Source organism: Chiloscyllium plagiosum, chromosome 9, assembly GCF_004010195.1.
Source record: "Chiloscyllium plagiosum isolate BGI_BamShark_2017 chromosome 9, ASM401019v2, whole genome shotgun sequence".
NCBI classification, from domain to species: Eukaryota; Metazoa; Chordata; class Chondrichthyes; order Orectolobiformes; family Hemiscylliidae; genus Chiloscyllium; species Chiloscyllium plagiosum.
In genome coordinates, this window is record NC_057718.1 from 68039584 (window position 1) to 68058536 (window position 18953).

The 18953-nt window shown below is 37.3% G+C and overlaps 1 protein-coding gene across 2 annotated transcripts in view; it reads left to right on the forward strand.

Moving 5' to 3' along the window:
• The window catches only part of arid1b (AT rich interactive domain 1B (SWI1-like)), a 583262-nt gene that overhangs the window by 432992 nt on the left and 131317 nt on the right, over positions 1 to 18953 (forward strand). For both annotated transcript variants that reach the window (XM_043696151.1, XM_043696152.1), the window contains exons 9-10: positions 1904 to 2243; positions 9755 to 9883. In XM_043696151.1, the coding sequence (XP_043552086.1) occupies positions 1904 to 2243; positions 9755 to 9883 (469 nt within the window). The remainder of the gene's footprint in view (positions 1 to 1903; positions 2244 to 9754; positions 9884 to 18953) is intronic.

Genomic DNA, 18953 nt, shown 5'->3' on the forward strand with positions numbered 1-18953 from the left:
TGCTTTTTTTTTAAACTGTAAATATGTGTTCAGGTTTGGTTTAATTTGGTTCCTCCCCAGCAGTGAAACCTCTAAATTTGGTGTCCGGGCTAGCTCCATAACAAATCACTTTGTATAAACATCATTCCATCTCCTGATGAATGCTGACAGGGCTTGACTTTCATTTAATGGATTCATTTATGCTGGCAAGAAAGATTTTTGTAAAGCCTGGGCACTAATTTGTGGCAATTCTGTTCCAGGAACAGATCAGAAATCAAAATGCTTTAGAATCTTAACCATTCCTTAATACTATGACCATTAAGCCATGTAACATTTTAGTCTGTTGGTTGGGAAACATTTCTGTCATGTTCAAAACAGCATTTATTTTATAGGTAAGAACTAGAATACTCCATATGAGTCTTCCAGACTATGCACTATTGAACAGGAGCATGACTGATGTTTTACCTCAACAGCCTTTTGCACTATCCCCACATCCCTTTTATTTCCTTCCTACCTAAAAATCTACCAGCCTGTATCTTGAATATGCTCAAACTAAACATCTGCAGTTCTTGGATGCAGAGAATTCGAAAGATTCATAACTCTGTGAATGAAATTGATCCTCATATCAGTCCTAAATGCCCTGTTCTGAGTCTGTGACATCATGCTCAAGATTCCCAAGTCGGGGAAACTAGATTTTAATCTGGATGCTTTTTTTAAAATGTAAATTGTCCAGTTAGATTTGATTTTCATAATGATATGATTTTTCATAAACTCGTTGACAGTTGAAGTTGTAATTTTTGTGGTAAGCTCTAGGTTTGTGACAACAGAAGCTGTGAATGTGGCATGGAAATAGAATTCCTCTTCATGAGTAAAAATGGAGAATGCAGCAAGATAGTTCACTTTAGAAATTTAACACTATTTCAATTGAGGAACTTTGCACTTTTGAAATTTTTGCTATAAATGTGTTCTTTAAGTATTCCTTTAAACAAAGCAAGAAAAGTTTGAGAGAAGATTTGTAACTCGGGTGCTCGTTGCTGTGGTTCTGTTCGCCGAGCTGGAAGTTTTTGTTGCAAACGTTTCGTCCCCTGTCTAGGTGACATCCTCAGTGCTTGGGAGCCTCCTGTGAAGCGCTTCTGTGGTGTTTCCTCCGGCATTTATAGTGACCTGTCCCTGCCGCTTCCGGTTGTCAGTTTCAGCTGTCCGCTGTATTGTCCAGGTCGATGTGTTTGTTGATGGAGTTTGTGGATGAGTGCCATACTTCTAGGAATTCCCTGGCTGTTCTTTGTTTGGCTTGCCCTATAATGGTAGTGTTGTCCCAGTCGAATTCATGTTGCTTGTCGTCTGCGTGTGTGGCGACTGGGACAATACTATCATTATAGGGCAAGCCAAACAAAGAACAGCCAGGGAATTCCTAGAAGCATGGCACTCATCCACAAACTCCATCAACAAACACATCGACCTGGACCCAATATACCGGACAATACAGCGGACAGCTGAAACTGACAACCGGAAGCGGCAGGGACAGGCCACTATAAATGCCGGAGGAAACACCACAGAAGCGCTTCACAGGAGGCTCCCAAGCACTGAGGATGTCACCTAGACAGGGAATGAAACGTTTGCAACAAAAACTTCCAGCTCGGCGAACAGAACCACAGCAAAGCAAGAAAAGTTTGAAATTTAAGTGTTTGACTTTAAAGCTGAGGTTCTTCAGGAATTGTTTTAAGATTCAAAGTCTAGAAGCTGTTCCCAAGTCTCAGTTCTTCAAAACATTAGTTGATGGCTCTGTTTGTTGTAATATAAAGTTTGTATAGGAGTCATAACTAGTTTACATGGAGAACAGTTATGACCTCTCAGTTTTCCAACCATAGATAACTCATAACTGGCTGTCATATAAGCAATCTGTTTCAATTATGTTTTGTTTTAGGTAATTATCCAAGACCGCCAAATTATGGTGTAATACCGAGCACCAACTACAGTGGTCCAGGCCCAGGCATGGGTAGCAACATAAGTGTGAATATGAGTAACCAGATGCATGGTCAGGGTCCAGCTCAACCTTGCAGTAACATGACTATGGGGAGAATGCCATCATCAGGGATGTCGAACTGGCCGTACTCTGGCAACATGGGAAATATGACCCCAAACTCTCCAAACATGTCACAGCAGGTTGGCGCAGGAATGGGTCCACCCATGGCAACTGTAAATCGCAAGGCGCAGGAGGCTGCTGCTGCAGTGATGCAGGCTGCAGCAAACTCTGCTCAAAACAGGTATGCAAAAAAAAGCTTGGTCTCTGAACACAAGACTAGAATCTCTATACTTTTTAACATAACCAATCTAATGAAAAGGCATTAATGAAAACAGTATTGTTAGACTTTCATTTAAACTCTGCGTAAACATCAATCCTAAATTGCTGCTACTTTCTCTGATTATATGTATGTGGCTGATATTTAGACAGAGTACCATTTAGTCATACTTTGAAAAGCTAGCTTTAACTTTAAAATTTGTACTTTATATTTGTGCTTTGTTAGATGTTAAATTTGTGTGTGTAATTTGGGGAAAAAAAAGCAATTGAATGATGCTGAACAACATATGTGTGAAGAGATTTAAGTTGTTGGGTCTCACGTATTTTAAACCTTAGCTGCAAAAAAAGAATTTCTGCCTTGATGCAGTCAGATGCAGCAAGTTTTTCAGTTTTGTTAGCTCTCAGCTGGAACACAGTGCAGTGTATTTGAGGCATTTCATTTGGGAGGAAAGATATACCTGACCTAGCATGCAGTTTCTCAGTTATTCTTTCTTGGCTAATCCTAAACAATATTGTTATCATTCAAAAGAAGAGCTTATTAAAGACTTGGTTGAGGGCTCTTGTCCCTACCACTGGGCTGGAAGGCTTGACTTCAAGTTCCACCTGCTCCAGAGGTGTGTCATAACACATCTGATCCGATTGATTAAAATGGCTATTAGAGACTTGCTTTCACGTCATTCTTTTGGCTAAGGGTGAGAAGAGTGACTGAAAATACATGGGCATGATTTTTCTTGACACAAAAACAGAAATTGCTGGAAAATCCAGTAGGTCTGGTAGCATTCTGAAGAAGGATCACTAGACCCAAAACATTAAATCTGATTTCTTTCCATAGACGTTGCCAGACCTGCTAAGTTTTTTACAGCAATTTCTGTTTTTGTTTGTGATTTCCAACAGCTGCTGTTCTTTTGGTTTTTATGATTTTTCCTTGATTTACTTTATCCTTATTGTGCTGTGATAAATTGACATGTGGATGATAGCTGCAAAAAACTGAAGATAAGTGGATGCCTTAATGCAACTTGTCTGCCTTCCAAATTAAATTGTCTTAACAACGATAGTAGTGATTGTTAAACAAAATTTGTTTTGACTAAATGTCGTAATTCTATTTAAATTCCAAAACACACTATAAAATGCTTTTCCATTCAGATAGTCAGCTATGGAGTTGATATTTCCCACTGGGTGTTTCTCTCAAGCAGAAAGTTATAGAAGCAACTTATAATAGAAGTCACTCATCTCCACATATTCTCTGCTTTTAGTCATCTCAGCATAATGAAAAGTCCTCCCTCTTGAAATGCTATTCCATTTGCTTTGTAAAGCTTATACAGCTATGTGTTTCTTCAGATTCTGGTAGCAAATGATGACAAAATTACTTTAGCATATCCCATAATTCAGTTGTGACTAGTGGTGTTCTCTGCTTAGAAATGCATATATTTATAAAAATTTGGTAGAGTTGAATTAATAGGGCATGCATCTCAGAATTTCTGATTAGAAACAAATCAATAACCATAAAATCCCAGTAAATGAATAATTTCATTTGAAAAATTCTTCCCAAAATGTTTTGCCTTCATCTCTGTGCAAGAAAACAGTTAAAATAATACAGGAAATTTAATATTCAATTAACATTTTGTTTTAAAAAATTCTCAAGGTCAGGTTCGTAGGAGAGTAGTCTGACACAGAACAAACGACCAAGAGGCGAGACTGCTAGAATATGGGCATTTTATTCCCCGCAGTGTCGCACAACGGGTCTGGTTTATGCTCACTCTACATGTTACAAAAACTGGGAGCCGTCAGTTCTTGTAGAGCGGTTGCCAACAACCCACGCTCGGCGGTTAAACGTAACCCCGGAGCAGACTCACCGAACTGGAGACTTTTCCAGCTTTTTATTCTTTTCCAGATATAAACATTCATGTGAACAGCAGAGCAAGGCTAAAAAACACATTCCATTCTGGTTACATACAGATAAGAAGATTCACACGGGACTAAGCAACACCTCCATTCCGGTTAGATTCACACATGTATTGGGACATAATTTTTAACCGTTTCACCACATTCCACTGCTTGGAATTTTACACCACACATTTAAGAATGCTTCCTTCCTTTTCATTTTCCATCTCAATCAGCTTTTTTGCGAGTTACATTGATTTACTACAATGCTAGCAGATCACTTTCATCAACCATTTTTTTGATTTGGCAAATGGTTTTACAGCTGACTGCCAATCCTCCCCATTTATTTGGGCTGGGTGCAGGCACCAATGCACGGTAGGCTGCCTGTACCAGTGACTTCATTCTTTCATAGCCAACAAAATGAATTGGAGCTTGAATCCAGACTTTCAAGCTCAGACAATAGAACTAGCCACTGAGCCAGAGTAGCGCTCATTTTTTAAAAATGTTTCTAATAGCCTGTATTTCTAGGCAAATTTTGTTTAATATTTAATATGAATTAAGTAACAGGGCTGATTTGTGAATAAACCCAATTCTAAGGATCTCAGTTTAATTACAAGAATGAATTGTGTTCAGTGCACATTTATTCCAAATGGTTTCAAGTCAGATGATATTAGACAGCTGATTGCAATTCAACCAAGCTAGATTATACACAAGTCATCAATTTTCCATTCTGCCACTTGATGTAATATGATGTAGAATCAAAGCTTTCCTTTTAGGTACACAGGAGTCAAAATGGTTCTGCTTTCTGTGGATCGTTCTCCATGCAGAGTTGATCAAGTAATGCAATTGGAATAGGAGTAGATTCAACTTGATTTTAAATACATATCATGAAATGACCTATAAGAACATTAGGAAAAACGTTGAAAACTCTTTAATTATTAGAAATCATTACTAATTAAAAATCCCAGGATGCCCAGATCTGTTGAAGGTAGCTGTCTCAGATACAAGCAGATATAAATTATGGGACGTACTGATGCAGTCAAGTTGTGGTGTTAATTGTAATGCATTAAAATTATTTCCAAATATCTTTACCCTTTTAGTTTAACAGTTCTTGTTATTTCAAACCCCTTTCTGCTTGTGCGGTATCCTTTGTTGAATGATGTCAGACACAGAGCTTAGTATTTCCCATTTCTGTTTATTGGCTCATGGGAGCTGTGGTTCTACAAGATAGAACCACAGCTTTCTTTCTCAGATAATCTGATCTGTCACAGGTCGCCTGATTTGAAATCAAAAATTTATTCTTCTGAACTCTAAAAATTAGCAGAATCAATATAGCTACTTATTGGTTAAACCTTTTCCTAATAATATCAATTTCTTTGTCTCCAAATAATTATTATATACTATTTTTTTGACCAAGTGTTTCAGTTCTAATAAAAAGAGAACTCTTCCTTGAATTGGTCATTCTTTAATAGCTGAAGATTAGAATTTATTTTAGTAATACTGAAATATTCCTAAAGTAATTTTGTGCAGTTGTTTATTTGAAACAGCTGTTGAATAACGTTCCAATTCTGTTTTTTGTAGTGACATTGAACAGTTATGTTTTACTATGTGAGAAATGATATGTAACTGTTAGTGTAACATTTTGCTCCCACAGTTACACAGTTGATGATCATTAGTAATATTGGTCAAATGTTTGATTAGCTGACAGTTGATGCACAATGCACGACAATAAGGAATGTATGCTGAATAGGGATTGTACAATGTAACAGTTATTAAGGCACTACATTGTTTGATTTGTTCAACAATATTTTCTACTGATGCATCCTATAGACTACAATGACTAGCAAACAGTATAAAATGTATTTTAAACAATTAATAATGTAGTCTGCAAGCTAAGCAACTCACTTGGGGCTTTGGAGTGGACAATTCAGACGTGGTGATTCCTTGATATCTTACATTGGGGACAGAGAAACTTGTGGAAGCAAAGACTTGTGAAGAAATGGTTAGACTCAAGGTTCACTTTCATCTGTATCAGCTATGTGGGTTAATGGCTCAGCTAGAGTAGTGAGGGAATGAGAAAAGTATTAAATTAATAATAACTTGTGTAGACATTCCAGCATTTCAGGTCAGAAACAATTCTGGTGTCATGCCATTGCAAAACATTCAAAAGTTCTGTTTTTTTTTTAAAGTTTAATCCCCTTTAAATGTTCACTGTAGTTTTCTCTATAGTCAAAGAAAATATGACTAAAGTTAATATTAACCATATTGAATTCCCTTGTGTTAAATATGTCAAATTGTAAATGTTTATTGATGTTTTTAAATGTACAATTTGTAATTTTCACAATTAAACGAATTGTACTTGCATTAAAATATAAATAATGGAGCATTCAATTAACATATGGAAAATGATTTTAAACTAAGTAGTAAGGTGATTAAAATTAGGATAAACAACCAAGACACATTTTCTGAAGTAGTTGTGAAATTGCAGTACCTCAAATGTTAACTTTTTAATTTGAATACTTGAGTGGTTTGCTGGGAACTGTATGTGACTGAGATTCTTGTCAACATCAAGGAAAAGTCCTGGATTTTTATGGTTTATTGAGACTAAAATCTTAAAGGGTTACATGGGGTTTTATGCAGGTTAGAGTAAAGAAACTGTTTATTTAACTCATTTATACGTTACATCAAGACAAACTGTAACCAATTGATGTACATGTTTTAGATTTACTGTTTCATGGATCATGTTCTAAGCATTTTTGTTGGTCTATTTTAATGTTTGAGTATTGGATTCTTTTAGAGGATGTAAGATACTGTTATACTTTCTTCATGAAAGAAGTTTTGCAAACCATAATTGAGAAGTTTTTAAATATAAATATTTTGAATTGGCAGCTTAATAATAATTTTATGCAGCTGAGAATCTAGCATCCATTTTGTAAGCTCACACCTATCCCGAAAGTAGAAGACTCTGCATTGCACAGGGTATCCTGCTGACATGACCTTTGGAATTAGTGACTTGGAGTTTGTGGATAGCAGGAAGCTTTGACTTCAGTTGCTATTGATTAGATCTATATGTCTGTGGTATGGTGTGTGCTTTGATTCACCTTTCTGTCCTTTTTATTCTTCCTCCACAGAAGTGATGACTGTCCTGGCACTAAATGGTCTCATATGACTTATGTAGATTGCTGTGCTTTCTAAGTGGAGTCTGACCAGGGGTTTAGAGGGAGACAGCAGAGAACTGAGTTTCAGCAAATTCCAAACTATCCCATCCTGATGCTGGCTGGTGATGTCACAACAGGAACCATTAGGCCAACCCAACTGATTTTCATTCACATTGTCCTACAGTATTGCAGTTAATTATAGGAACAAATTGAATTGCGACCTTTGTGGCCCGGACAGCTCAGCACCAGCACATTGTATTTAACTAGTTAAGGCATCAGGGAAATGAATTTCATAAAATGCAAATAATTCATATCTGTGATGGTACCAGAAATCAGGGTGATTATCCTGTTTAACGCACTGGCTGTGTGAAATTACATTTGAAAAATAAGTAACTTATATTCTAAGTGGAATCACCCATGATTTATAAAATCCAAAATAGAACATGCTTCAGGTTGCAGCAGCGTATACTCAGAAAATTTTCCATGGCCAGGTTTCCTTTGAATTAAAGATGCTGAACCAGAACGCTACTGGAACAAATTAAATTTAAAACAATAGTTGGTAAATAGATTGAATAACAGAGCACTTGAAAAACAGTGACAACATCATTCTTGATAAATCTGGTGGAAGTTTTCAAAGCTGTAACTAGTAGAACTGTCAAGGGCCAGCCATTGGATAATTTACTTGGACTTTCAGAAGGCTTTTGATAAGGCCCCACCTAAGCAATAAATTATAATGTAAAATTAAAGTTATATGGGTTTTGGAATAGTGTGCTGAAATGGATACAGAACTGGTTGACAAGAGAGTAAATAAAGAATAGGGTTAAAAGGTGATTTTCTGATTTGGGAAGTGACTAATGTGGTGTTGCATGGGTCTGTGCTTGGACCCCAGCTATGCACAATCTATATTACTGATTTAGATGAGGGAACTAAATGTAATATCTCTACGTTTGCAGATGAGACAAAGTTTAATAGGAGGATGAACAGTGATGAGGATGTGGAGATGCTACAGTGAGTTGACAAATACATGACAGTTGAAGTATAATGTGCTTAAATATGAGGTTATCCATTTTAATAGCAAAAACAGGAAGCAAGATTATTATCTAAATGGGGATAGATTGGGAAAGAGGAAGGTGCAATAAGACTTGGTTGTCCTTTAACACCAGTTATTGAAAGTAAGCATGCGGGTACAGCAAGCATCAAAGAAGGCAAGTGGTATGTTGGCCCTCATAGTGAGAGGATTCAAGGATAACAGCAGTATGTCTTGCTACAGTTGTACAGGTTTGGTCTCTTTATCTGAGGAAGGACATTCCAGTTGTGGAGGAACTGCAACAAAGGCTAACCAGACGGATTCCTATACGAAGAGAGATTGGATTGGTTAGGACTATATCCATTGGAATTCTGAAGAATGAGGGTGGAAATCTCACAAAAGCCTGTAAAACTCTTAACAGGACTAGACTGGGGAGTCCAGAACCAGTGGTCACAATTTAAGGGTACGGAATAGACCATTTAGAAATGAGGTGAAGTGAAATTTCTTTACCCAGAGATTGATAAGGGTGTGGGATTCTCTGCCAGTGAAAGCGGTTGAAACCAAAACATTTTTTTATATAAAAGGAGCTGGATATGGTTGTTAGAGATGAAGAGATCAAAGGATCTGGGGAGAAAGTAGGAACAGGGCACTGAGTTGGATGATCAGCCGTGATCATATTGAATGATCGAGCAGGTTCAAAAGGCCAAGGGACAAACTCCCCTTCCTGTTTTCTATGTCAACAAATACTAATAGTCCAGATAGAGGTAGGCGCTACACTGATGTAATGTCTAGAATTATATATGCCAGAATTTCCAAGAGACTGCTGCTCCATGCTGAATTATCCACCTTCCACACGAACAACATACAAGATACCTGCTGGAATTTAAATGCGTGGACATCTAGTAATACACAAGATTGGGGTCTGCTGTGAATCCATCATTGTGCATACCTTAACTGATTAAGTGCACAATGTGATGGTGACGAGCTGCCATAAACATTGGCTGTGAATAAACAGACAAAGTAGCAAAGAAGTGATGTTATCTTTGAAATTGAACCCCAGCAAACTTTGTGCCTTCGGGTGGAAATGTTTTGAGGAGGATGGAGGGGGCTGCACTTATGATAGCGAATCTAAAGCAAACTCCAATCTACTTTTGTGATTACTTCACCAATGTGTTAAAATCTTAAAGAATCCAATACTTCAACCTTAAAAACTTGTCATTTTATAAAAGAGAGTATTACTGTACAAGTTAAAAATGGACAAAACGAAATCTCTTTTTAACAGCTTATAATATTTTCAGATTTCAGTTTAATTCTTCATGTACATGGGTATTATTGGATGTCTCATGAATCGTAACTAGGTACAGACTGACACAGAATAAAAACAAAGGAGCTATTTCTTTCTTGATTTAGGCCACCGTATATTAGGTCGCCTGGTTTTCCCAGTCAAACTGGGCCTGGTGGACGTCCTGTCTTTCCACCACAACATCCCAACTATGGCAACACTCAGGCTCCCATGATGTACCAGCCTGACCAGTACGGGTAGGTAGTTCTATGATCTGCTGTGGAACATGGTGTTTCCTGGCAGGACTTGTAACCCAACTACAAAAAAAAAGGGTTGTTGTTTTGTGACTTTTTTTTTGTTCTGTTTAGTTTTGTTTTGTACTAACCAGAGCTGTGAGAGAATGAAAAAAATCTGCATGTCTCACACCTGCATGGCTTCTGGCATGGCTGCTCCTCTTCCTGTTTAATGGGGTAGTTGTAAATTGCAAAGCAATTACAAAAAAAACAAACTGTAATGCATTCCAAAATTTAAAGATAATCTTACAATAGAGTTATTTGACAGTCCTATTTGTAAGCCTGATTATCCAAAAACTGTAGACACTTAAATCTGACTCTCAAATAGGTCCAACTTACTTCAAGCACTGGATTGAAATTAACTTTAGTTACTGTGTACAAAATTAGGCACAACTGGAATCTTCAGGTCTCATACTGAAAAAATGTCCAGCTTGTTTGCATGGCAGCATTTGTAAAAACTCACCCAAAGATTGAAGGGAGGATGGGGAAATATCATTGTTTATTTCCTCCTTCCACATTGAGGGTTCCTGGATATGCCTCATTGCCCTGTTTCAGAGTGAAGAAGACAGGATGTTTCTTAGCTATACCTGATGAATTGACTGCAGAACAATCTTGAGATGATACCCAGACATTTTAAACTTCCTCTGTAGAACGAAGCCGAATCCCTACCCGAATAGATACTTATCAAGGATCAGTGATAGAGCAAGAATGAAACATAGGCATCACCTTAAAATTCAATGTGTTTTCTTTTTGTTTAATGGAAAAATGTTTTTGTTTAAAATAGTGAATGCAGATGAAGTCATTGTGAAAATTATTTGCAAGTAGTTACTCAACCTGTTAGTCTCAGAGTTAAATCTGCAGGGCTGCTTGTTGACTCGAATGTGTAATTTTGCCATTTCCACTTGTGCTCAGGCCACTTGCTGACAGTGTCTCCCCCAATGATTGTTATTTGCTATTTTGCCAGTGAAGTAATCAGCAATTATTCTTTTAAGCAATTGATCTTGTAAAGGAATGTATTGTTAGAATTCTTAGTAATTGTTACATTTTTTATGAATGATATGACAAGCAAAACTCTATCTTTAAGAAAATTTTGCACCATTCTTATATGATGCAAATTAATTCGGGTGCACATTTGCAGCACTGCACGTTCCTTTTAACATGAATCCGTTAAATTTATTAACTGCAAACATGACTGATTCCAAACTGTGTACGGTTTGGGAAAGTACATAGATCAATAGTAAGTTTTTTTTAAATTATATGTGATGTGTTTAAAGAGCCTTGCCAAAAAGTTTTAAAAAACTCATATTTGAAATATCTAATAGTTGAGTCGTCAAGTTTTTGATGTGGGGGAAAAAAATTACAACACTGTTGGCAAGCATCAAAAAATGATCATTCCAAGAATTTCCATGCCAAATATTACAACATCTAGATATATAGATAGAAGTTCCAAGACAGACCTTTGAGTCCAACAAGTCCGTGCCATTGTTTATAGTCAGCACTTTTCAATAGGAATGAGTGGAGCACAACTTCTCTCATCATCTTTCATCCCACCTTATCATAATACATTCTGTTTCTTTGTCTGGTACCTTCCCTTAAGTGTATTATTTCTGTCACTTTAACCATATTATTTAGTAGCAAGTTCACATTCTCATCATCCTCTGAGAAAAGAAGTGTCTTTACTTATTGGATTTAGACTTGAGTGTTCTCACCACAAGCCTGTTCCGTTTTTCTGGTACAGGTCATTCAGCTATAATGCGTTTTTGTTAACGTGAATTTGCTGTAACAAGATTGACGAATTAGGAACCCTGTTTCTAAAATATGGATATTTAAAACGTGTTGGCTGTAATGCAATTATATCACCAATACTTTAAGCCCTGTTACTAAAGCACTGTTTTTCTATAATGCGAGGTTGAACAAGAATGCAACTATCACGTTATTGAAGAACTACCTGTAGTTACAAGCTTTCAGTTCTAGTGCTGTCTTTGTAAGTCTTTAACACTTGCTTCAGTGTGTTTATAGTCTTTCTCCAATATGGAAACTAGAATATATGGTAGAAAAGGACTCAATGGAAGTTACAAAAGTATATAAATAAATTAAACAAGTGGACAAAAATCTGACAAAAACAGTATAATTTGGCAACCATACCTTCTATCCATGCATTCGAGTCATTCATTGAGTATAAAATGTAAAATAGTCAATTTTAGCATGTTATTTAAATAGTGAGAGATCACAGAGATCTGAGATGCAGAGGGATCTATGTCCTAGTAACTGAATCACAAAAGCCTAGTATGTAAGTACGTACTTAGGTGCATATAGTTGAATGGTCTGGAACTTTCAAACCCTTACATTGAGCTGGTTTCCTAACTCTTCTGAGCTATTTCTATTTTTCCAGAGAAACTGTTTGTAAATGTAATTCCACCAAGATATTTGCGAACGAAAACTATAGACTTTCAAAGCATTGTATTTCTTTCCCAAAGTGAAAAAAAATCAACTCCTAATTCTTCTCAATCAAAAGCACCCGAAAGCTTACTCTGTGAGATTTTTTCCAATCACACAATGTAAAAATATTTCATTATTCTAGGGACTCTCTCCTCTCACTGGTTTAAAAAAAAACCATCATTCCATGACAAGATAATCATTAAACTGTCTTATACACATAGACCAAATCCCTAATTCAAAATCTAGACTTTAAATTAAGTGAAATTTTTATCACAACTGCATTGATGAGATCACATTTAGAATATTGTATATAGTATCAGTCACTTTATTTAAGAAAGTATGTAAATATATTGAAAGCAATTCAGAAAAGATTTACTAGACTAATACTGGAAAGGGTGAGTAGTCATGAAAGGTTGTGCATGCTAGGCTTGTATTCTTTGGAGTTTATAAGAGTAAGAAGCAACTTAATTGAAATATATAAGCCTGGATTGATATGGAGAGGGTGTTTCCTTTTTATGACAAGACCAGAACTCGGGGCACTGTTTAGAAAGAAGATACCATCTGTTTAAAACAGATGAGGCATAATCGTTTTTTCCAAAGTCATGAGTCTTTGGAACTCTTCCTGAAAAGGAAGTGGTGGAAGCATTGTAAATATTTTTTAAGGTAGAGATGGATAGATTCTTTGTAGGCAAGAGGATGATAGATCATCAGTACAAGGCAGGAATGTGGATTTGATGATATAATCTGATCAACTACAATCTTATTAAATAGTGAAGTAGTGTCAAGGGACTGAATGGATGACAAATCAGTCATATGTATGTTTGTGTCTTGCTTGTAAATTCTATTAACAACAGTGGTTGGAAAGCTTTTAGGTACCATATTTTGGGATAAAATTAATAATCACTTGAGAAAATACCAGTTAATTGAGGACAGATAGTTTAGATCTATTAAAGACATATTGCATTGAACTAAATTGCTGTTGATATGCTATATGTAAACTTCCAAAAAACCATTTAATAAAGTGCTGCACAATAAACTTATGATCAAAGCTACAGTTCTTAGGATAAAAGGGACAGAAGCAACATGTGTATGGAATTGCCTGAATGACTGGAAGCAAAGGAGATGTGCGCGGTTGGTTTTCTGACTGGAGGAAGACTTCTAATGGAGATGCCCAGGTATCAGTATGAAAATCTCTGATCTTCTTAACATATATTAATGATCTGAAGGTTGGTGTTCAGCGCACAATTTCAAAATGTGCAGATAATATGAAGTCTGAATATATTGTAGACAGTGAGAAGGATGGTGTTACACTTTAAAAAGCCATAGGTTGGTGGAAGTGGCCGATTAAATTTAATGTTGAATGTGAAGGGCTTTGTTTTGGTAGGAAAACCATGGACAGGCAATATAAAATAAAGTGTATAATTCTAAATTTATATTCCAGACAGAAAGGCAGAATACAAAATAAATCACCAGTTAGCCTAGCATCTCTTATATGGAAAGTGCTGGTATTCAATATCAAGAATCTAATAGCAGGATTCTTAGAAAATCGTAATATGATCAGATAGAGCCAACACATGACTTTATGAAAGGGAAATGTTTAATCTGTTTGTGTTTTTGATGAACTAACATTCACAGTGGATACAGGGAAACTAGTAGACGCACTGAACTTGGATTTCCAGACGGTTTAACACATGCTTTTTGGGGTAACATCTTAGCATGGAATGTGGATTGATTAGCTATCAGGAATAATGGATCATTTTTGGTTGTCAAACCGCACTTAGTGGTGTGCCACAGAGATCAGTGCTGGGACCTCGATTGCTTACAATCTATATCAGTGAATGGATGAGGGAAAAATGGTAGGTAGGCAAGGAAGTGTCAATAGAAGTAGAGATAGTACAAAGGAAAATAGGCCGGTTAGTGAATAGGCAAATAAGTGGCAATTGGAGAATGACGTGTGAAACTGTGAACTTATCCATTTTGGCAAGAAAAATATTATTTATTGCAGAACTTGGTAGTACATGGAGATCTGGATATCTGGCGTATAAAATTAATAAAGTTAGCATGTAAGTACAGCAAGTCATTAGGAAGACAAATTGAACATGTTTGTTGCCAGGAAAATAGAATCTAAAACTAAAAAAGTGCTGTTGCAGCTGTGCAGGATATTGCTGGGTCAACATATGGAATAGTGCATAGTTTTGTTCTACTTAATTGAAAAAAAAATGCAGTTGCTTTGGTTGGAGTTCAGAGATAGTTCACTTAACTCATTCCAGGGATCTGATCTTGAGATTTTATAGGATCAATATGCAGTCAGTATTTGCTTGTGGTAAAGACTAAAACTTGGGGGCAAAGAAGGTCTCTCTTTCAAGACAGTGATAAGAAGAAATGTTTTCACTTTACTGGTTATCAAGAGTGTGGAACTCTTCCCCAGAAGGTAGCAGAGTCTGGGCCAGAGATTTGGGATATACTGGATACAAGTTTGCTTGCTGAGCTGGAACGTTCATTTTCAGATATTTCGTCACCATACTGGATAACACCATACTAGCTAACACACTAGATATTGCCCAGTATGGAGACGGAACATCTGAAAACGAACCTTCCAGCTCAGCGAGAAAACTTACATCCAGAACCTCGACCTGAGCTACAAATCTTCTCAGAACTCGCTAACGTTTGGGATATAATATGCACTCAGGAAAGTGGAGCTGAGAAAACAATCTGATCTGCCATGAACATGCTTGAAGGGCCAAATGGCTTACTCCTGCGTTCAAGTCCTATGTGACTAGACAATGTTAAGAGGGTGCCTAATAAGGAAGGGTTTATAAATAAGGACGTAGATTTTGACAGCAAAGCAATCACAGCAAGCACAGTGTAAAAATGAAATTGGAAAATTCTATAGAAATACAGCATGTCTCATACCATCTATATTGCTCTTCGGGTTTCTGTCTCTGCCACCTTTATAGGCAGTGAGTTTCAGGTTCTCACCAACCTCTGGGTGATAAAGGTTTTTCCTCACATCTCCTGTTAATGCTTTAAATCCGGGCCAGCAGTCATTGATCGCTCCATTTAGAAGAAAAGTTTCTCCCTGCATACCCTCAATTTTATAAATCTCAATCATGTCCCCTCTCAATCTCCTCTGCTGTAAGGAAAACGATCCCAGTCTGTCCAATCTCTCTGCACAACTGAAGCTCTGACCAAGATGTTGCTTGAGCTGGAATCTGCTCTGCACCCTCTCCTCTGCATCCTTCCTATTATGAGAAAGTGAGAACTGGAGATGCTGGCGATCAGAGTGGAAAGTGTGGTGCTGGAAAAGCATAACAGGTCAGGCAGCAGCCGAGGAGCAGAAAAATTGAGGGCATTCCTGATGAAGGGCTTATGCCCAAAATGTTGATTTCCCTGCTACTTGGTTGCTGTCTGACCTGCTATGCTTTTCCAGCACCACACTTTTGACATCCTTCCTATTATGTGAATTCCAGAACTGAGACAATGCAGAATTGCACAGATGCTGCCAGACCTGCTGATTTTTTCCTAGCAATTTTTGTTTTTTGTTTTCAGATCTCAAATATCCATGTCTTTAATTTTACGCAATAAAAACACTTTTCTATGCTCAGCTGAAGTACTACATTGTGTTCATTACTGAGCACCATACTTTACTAACACTGACATTAGAGAAGGTGCAGAAAGGATTCTCAAGAATGGCTTCAGGAATAAAGAATATCAGCTACATCGTTCAATTGGAGATGCTGGGACTGTTGTCTTTGGAGAAGTGATGGTTGAGAGAAGTTCTGAAGAGCATATTCAAACCATGAGGGATCTGAATGGAGTAGGTTGGAAAAGACTATTCCTCAGGTCACAGGATTGAGAACCAGAGCGAAGGTAGTTGACACATGAAATAATCGTAATATTGGAAAACACACCATGTCTGGCAGCACTTGTGAAGAGAGAAAAACAAAGTTAACATTCTAAGTCCAATAAAACTCTTCTCTGAAGGGGTTACAGCATCATTTTGCTTTTGTTTTAGATCTTCAGCATGTGCAGTATTTTGCTTTTGTTAATATGGAGAAAACCTTACAGACTGAGCGGTTAAGATCTGAAATAAATAAAATTATATTAGAGGCAGGTTTCAAAATGGAATTTTATCATTATCTGAGGCAACTCAATAATGTACTTCTTACAAAGCAAGTAAGTCTATTCATCTGGTCAAACCAAATGGCCTTGCTTGATACTCCATTTGTAGAATATTGACCTGCTTGCCACTGTGATTATATTTGTAACCTCTGTTTTTGTTCCCTGTTGATTCAGTTCAAAAGTCCTGTGACCAAGATGCAGAGCTTTCATTCCTTCTTGAAAAAATGTAATAATTAATAAAACGTCTCAAATTGATTTCCCAAAAACCTGAGATTTTTCACATGTCATGAATTCATTTTAATTGAGTAAAATAAAAAAAGAAATACTTGCACAATTTGACTAGGTGCTACACTGATGCAACATGGCACTAAATACGTCCCCTTTGCTGTTTTCACACTGGTCTATTTCCGTGTTTCAAGCAGTTCAGTTCCGCACAAACTGATTAGGACCAAGTTGCCAAGTCCAATCTGTCGGATCCAAAATCTGCCATTCCTTGGTTCTGAGGTTGCAGATTTTGGGTTATTGTATCTTTGATCTCTTGTTATCGCATGCAACATAGAACATTAAAGCGCAGTACAGACCCTTCATGAAACCGCTCAGCAAATAAAGGAAAATAGATTCATAGAACATACAGCGTTACAGCACATTACAGGCCCTTTATGGAACTGCTCAGCTTCTAGAGGAAGTTAGACTAATACAACATAGAACATAACAGCACAGTATAGGCCCTTGTTGGAACCGCTCAGCTATTAAAGGAATATAGATTCATAGAATATACAGCATTACAGCACAGTACAGGCCCTTTTTGGTACCATTCGGATAATACTGGACATTAGACCAATACAGCATAGAACATTTCAGTGCAGTACAGCCCCTTAATGGAACTACTCGGCTAATAAAGGAAGTTAGAGTAGTAGAACATACAGCATTTCAGCGCAGTACAGGCCCTTTATGGAACCACTCGGCTCATTCCGGACATTAGACCAATACAACATAGAACATTACAGCGTAGTACAGGTCCTTTAGGGAACTGCTCAGCTAATAAAGGAATATAAAAATTCATAGAATGTAGAGAATTACAGCACAATACAGGCCCTTTATGGAACCACTCAGCTAATACCGGACATTAGACCAATACAACATAGAACATTACAGCGCAGTACAGGTCCTTTATGGAACCACTCAGCTAATAAAGGAATATAGATTCGTGGAACGTAGAGAATTACAGCACAGTATAGGCCCTTTATGGAACCACTCTACTAATACTGGACATTAGACCAATACAACATAGAACATTACAGCGCAGTACAGGTCCTTTATGGAACCACTCGGCTAATACTGGACATTAGACCAATACAACATAGAACATTACAGTACAGTCCAGCCCCTTGATGGGACCACTCGGCTAATAAAGGAATATAGATTCATAGGACGTAGAGAATTACAGCACAGTGCAGGCCCTTTATGGAACCACTCTGCTAATACTGGACATTAGACCAATGCAACATAGAACATTAAAGCGCAGTACAGGTCCTTTATGAAACAGCTCAGCAAATAAAGGAAAATAGATTCATAGAACATACGGCATTACAGTGCAGTACAGGCCCTTTATGGAACTGCTCAGCTTATAGAGGAAATTAGACTAATACAACATAGAACATAACAGCAGAGTATAGGCCCTTGTTGGAACCGCTCAGCTAATAAAGCAAACCCTGGAAATCTGAAATAGCAACAGCAATGGCTGGAAAATACCTGTCAAGGTGGTACATCATATACTGGCTCTTGATCAAAATAAGCTCCAACCACATTAACGTTTCTTACCTTTTTCAGATGTCGATTAATCTTTGCAAATGTTTCCAAACATTCATCAACCTCTCTGAATTAATTAAACCTATTTTTTTTCCTTTTCTGAGCTTGAATCCAGTTTCGAATTTTGTCAAGGTGCTTAATGTTCTTTCTATCTATTATCATCCTGGTTCACCCTTCTTAATATCTTAATGTTAATTTGTCTTTTCCCATAGCTATGGTTGTTAACATTTAGTTTCAGTTCAGTTGCTCTTTTCCACTACTGTTTGGATCTTTGATGCCCTATATTGCTTCTAAGCTCAGAAAAAGGAGAAAGGTTGGTACCAGAAAGGCCTTCCAGCTGCAAAACCTTATGATGTGCCCTGAATGACGTGCTGTTCATGGAACCCAAACTCCTGTAGGGCATCCCGTTCAGGTGATGCTCAGGACCAGTGTCTAGGCCCTGTTAAATTTGGCAAGGGTACAGAAGAAGGAGCAGGGTCACCAAACATAGGTTTGGTAGTTGTGGTTAGTTTTATTGTTGATGATTTAATAATGTTAATCTGACCACAAGATCCAGTGAGCTGGTAGACCTGATGAAGAGAAGGTCATCCCAAGTTTGCAGTGTCCAAGAAATAATGTGGACAGGAGGGAAATTGCAGAGCAAGTGCCAGTTATAAGACCTTTT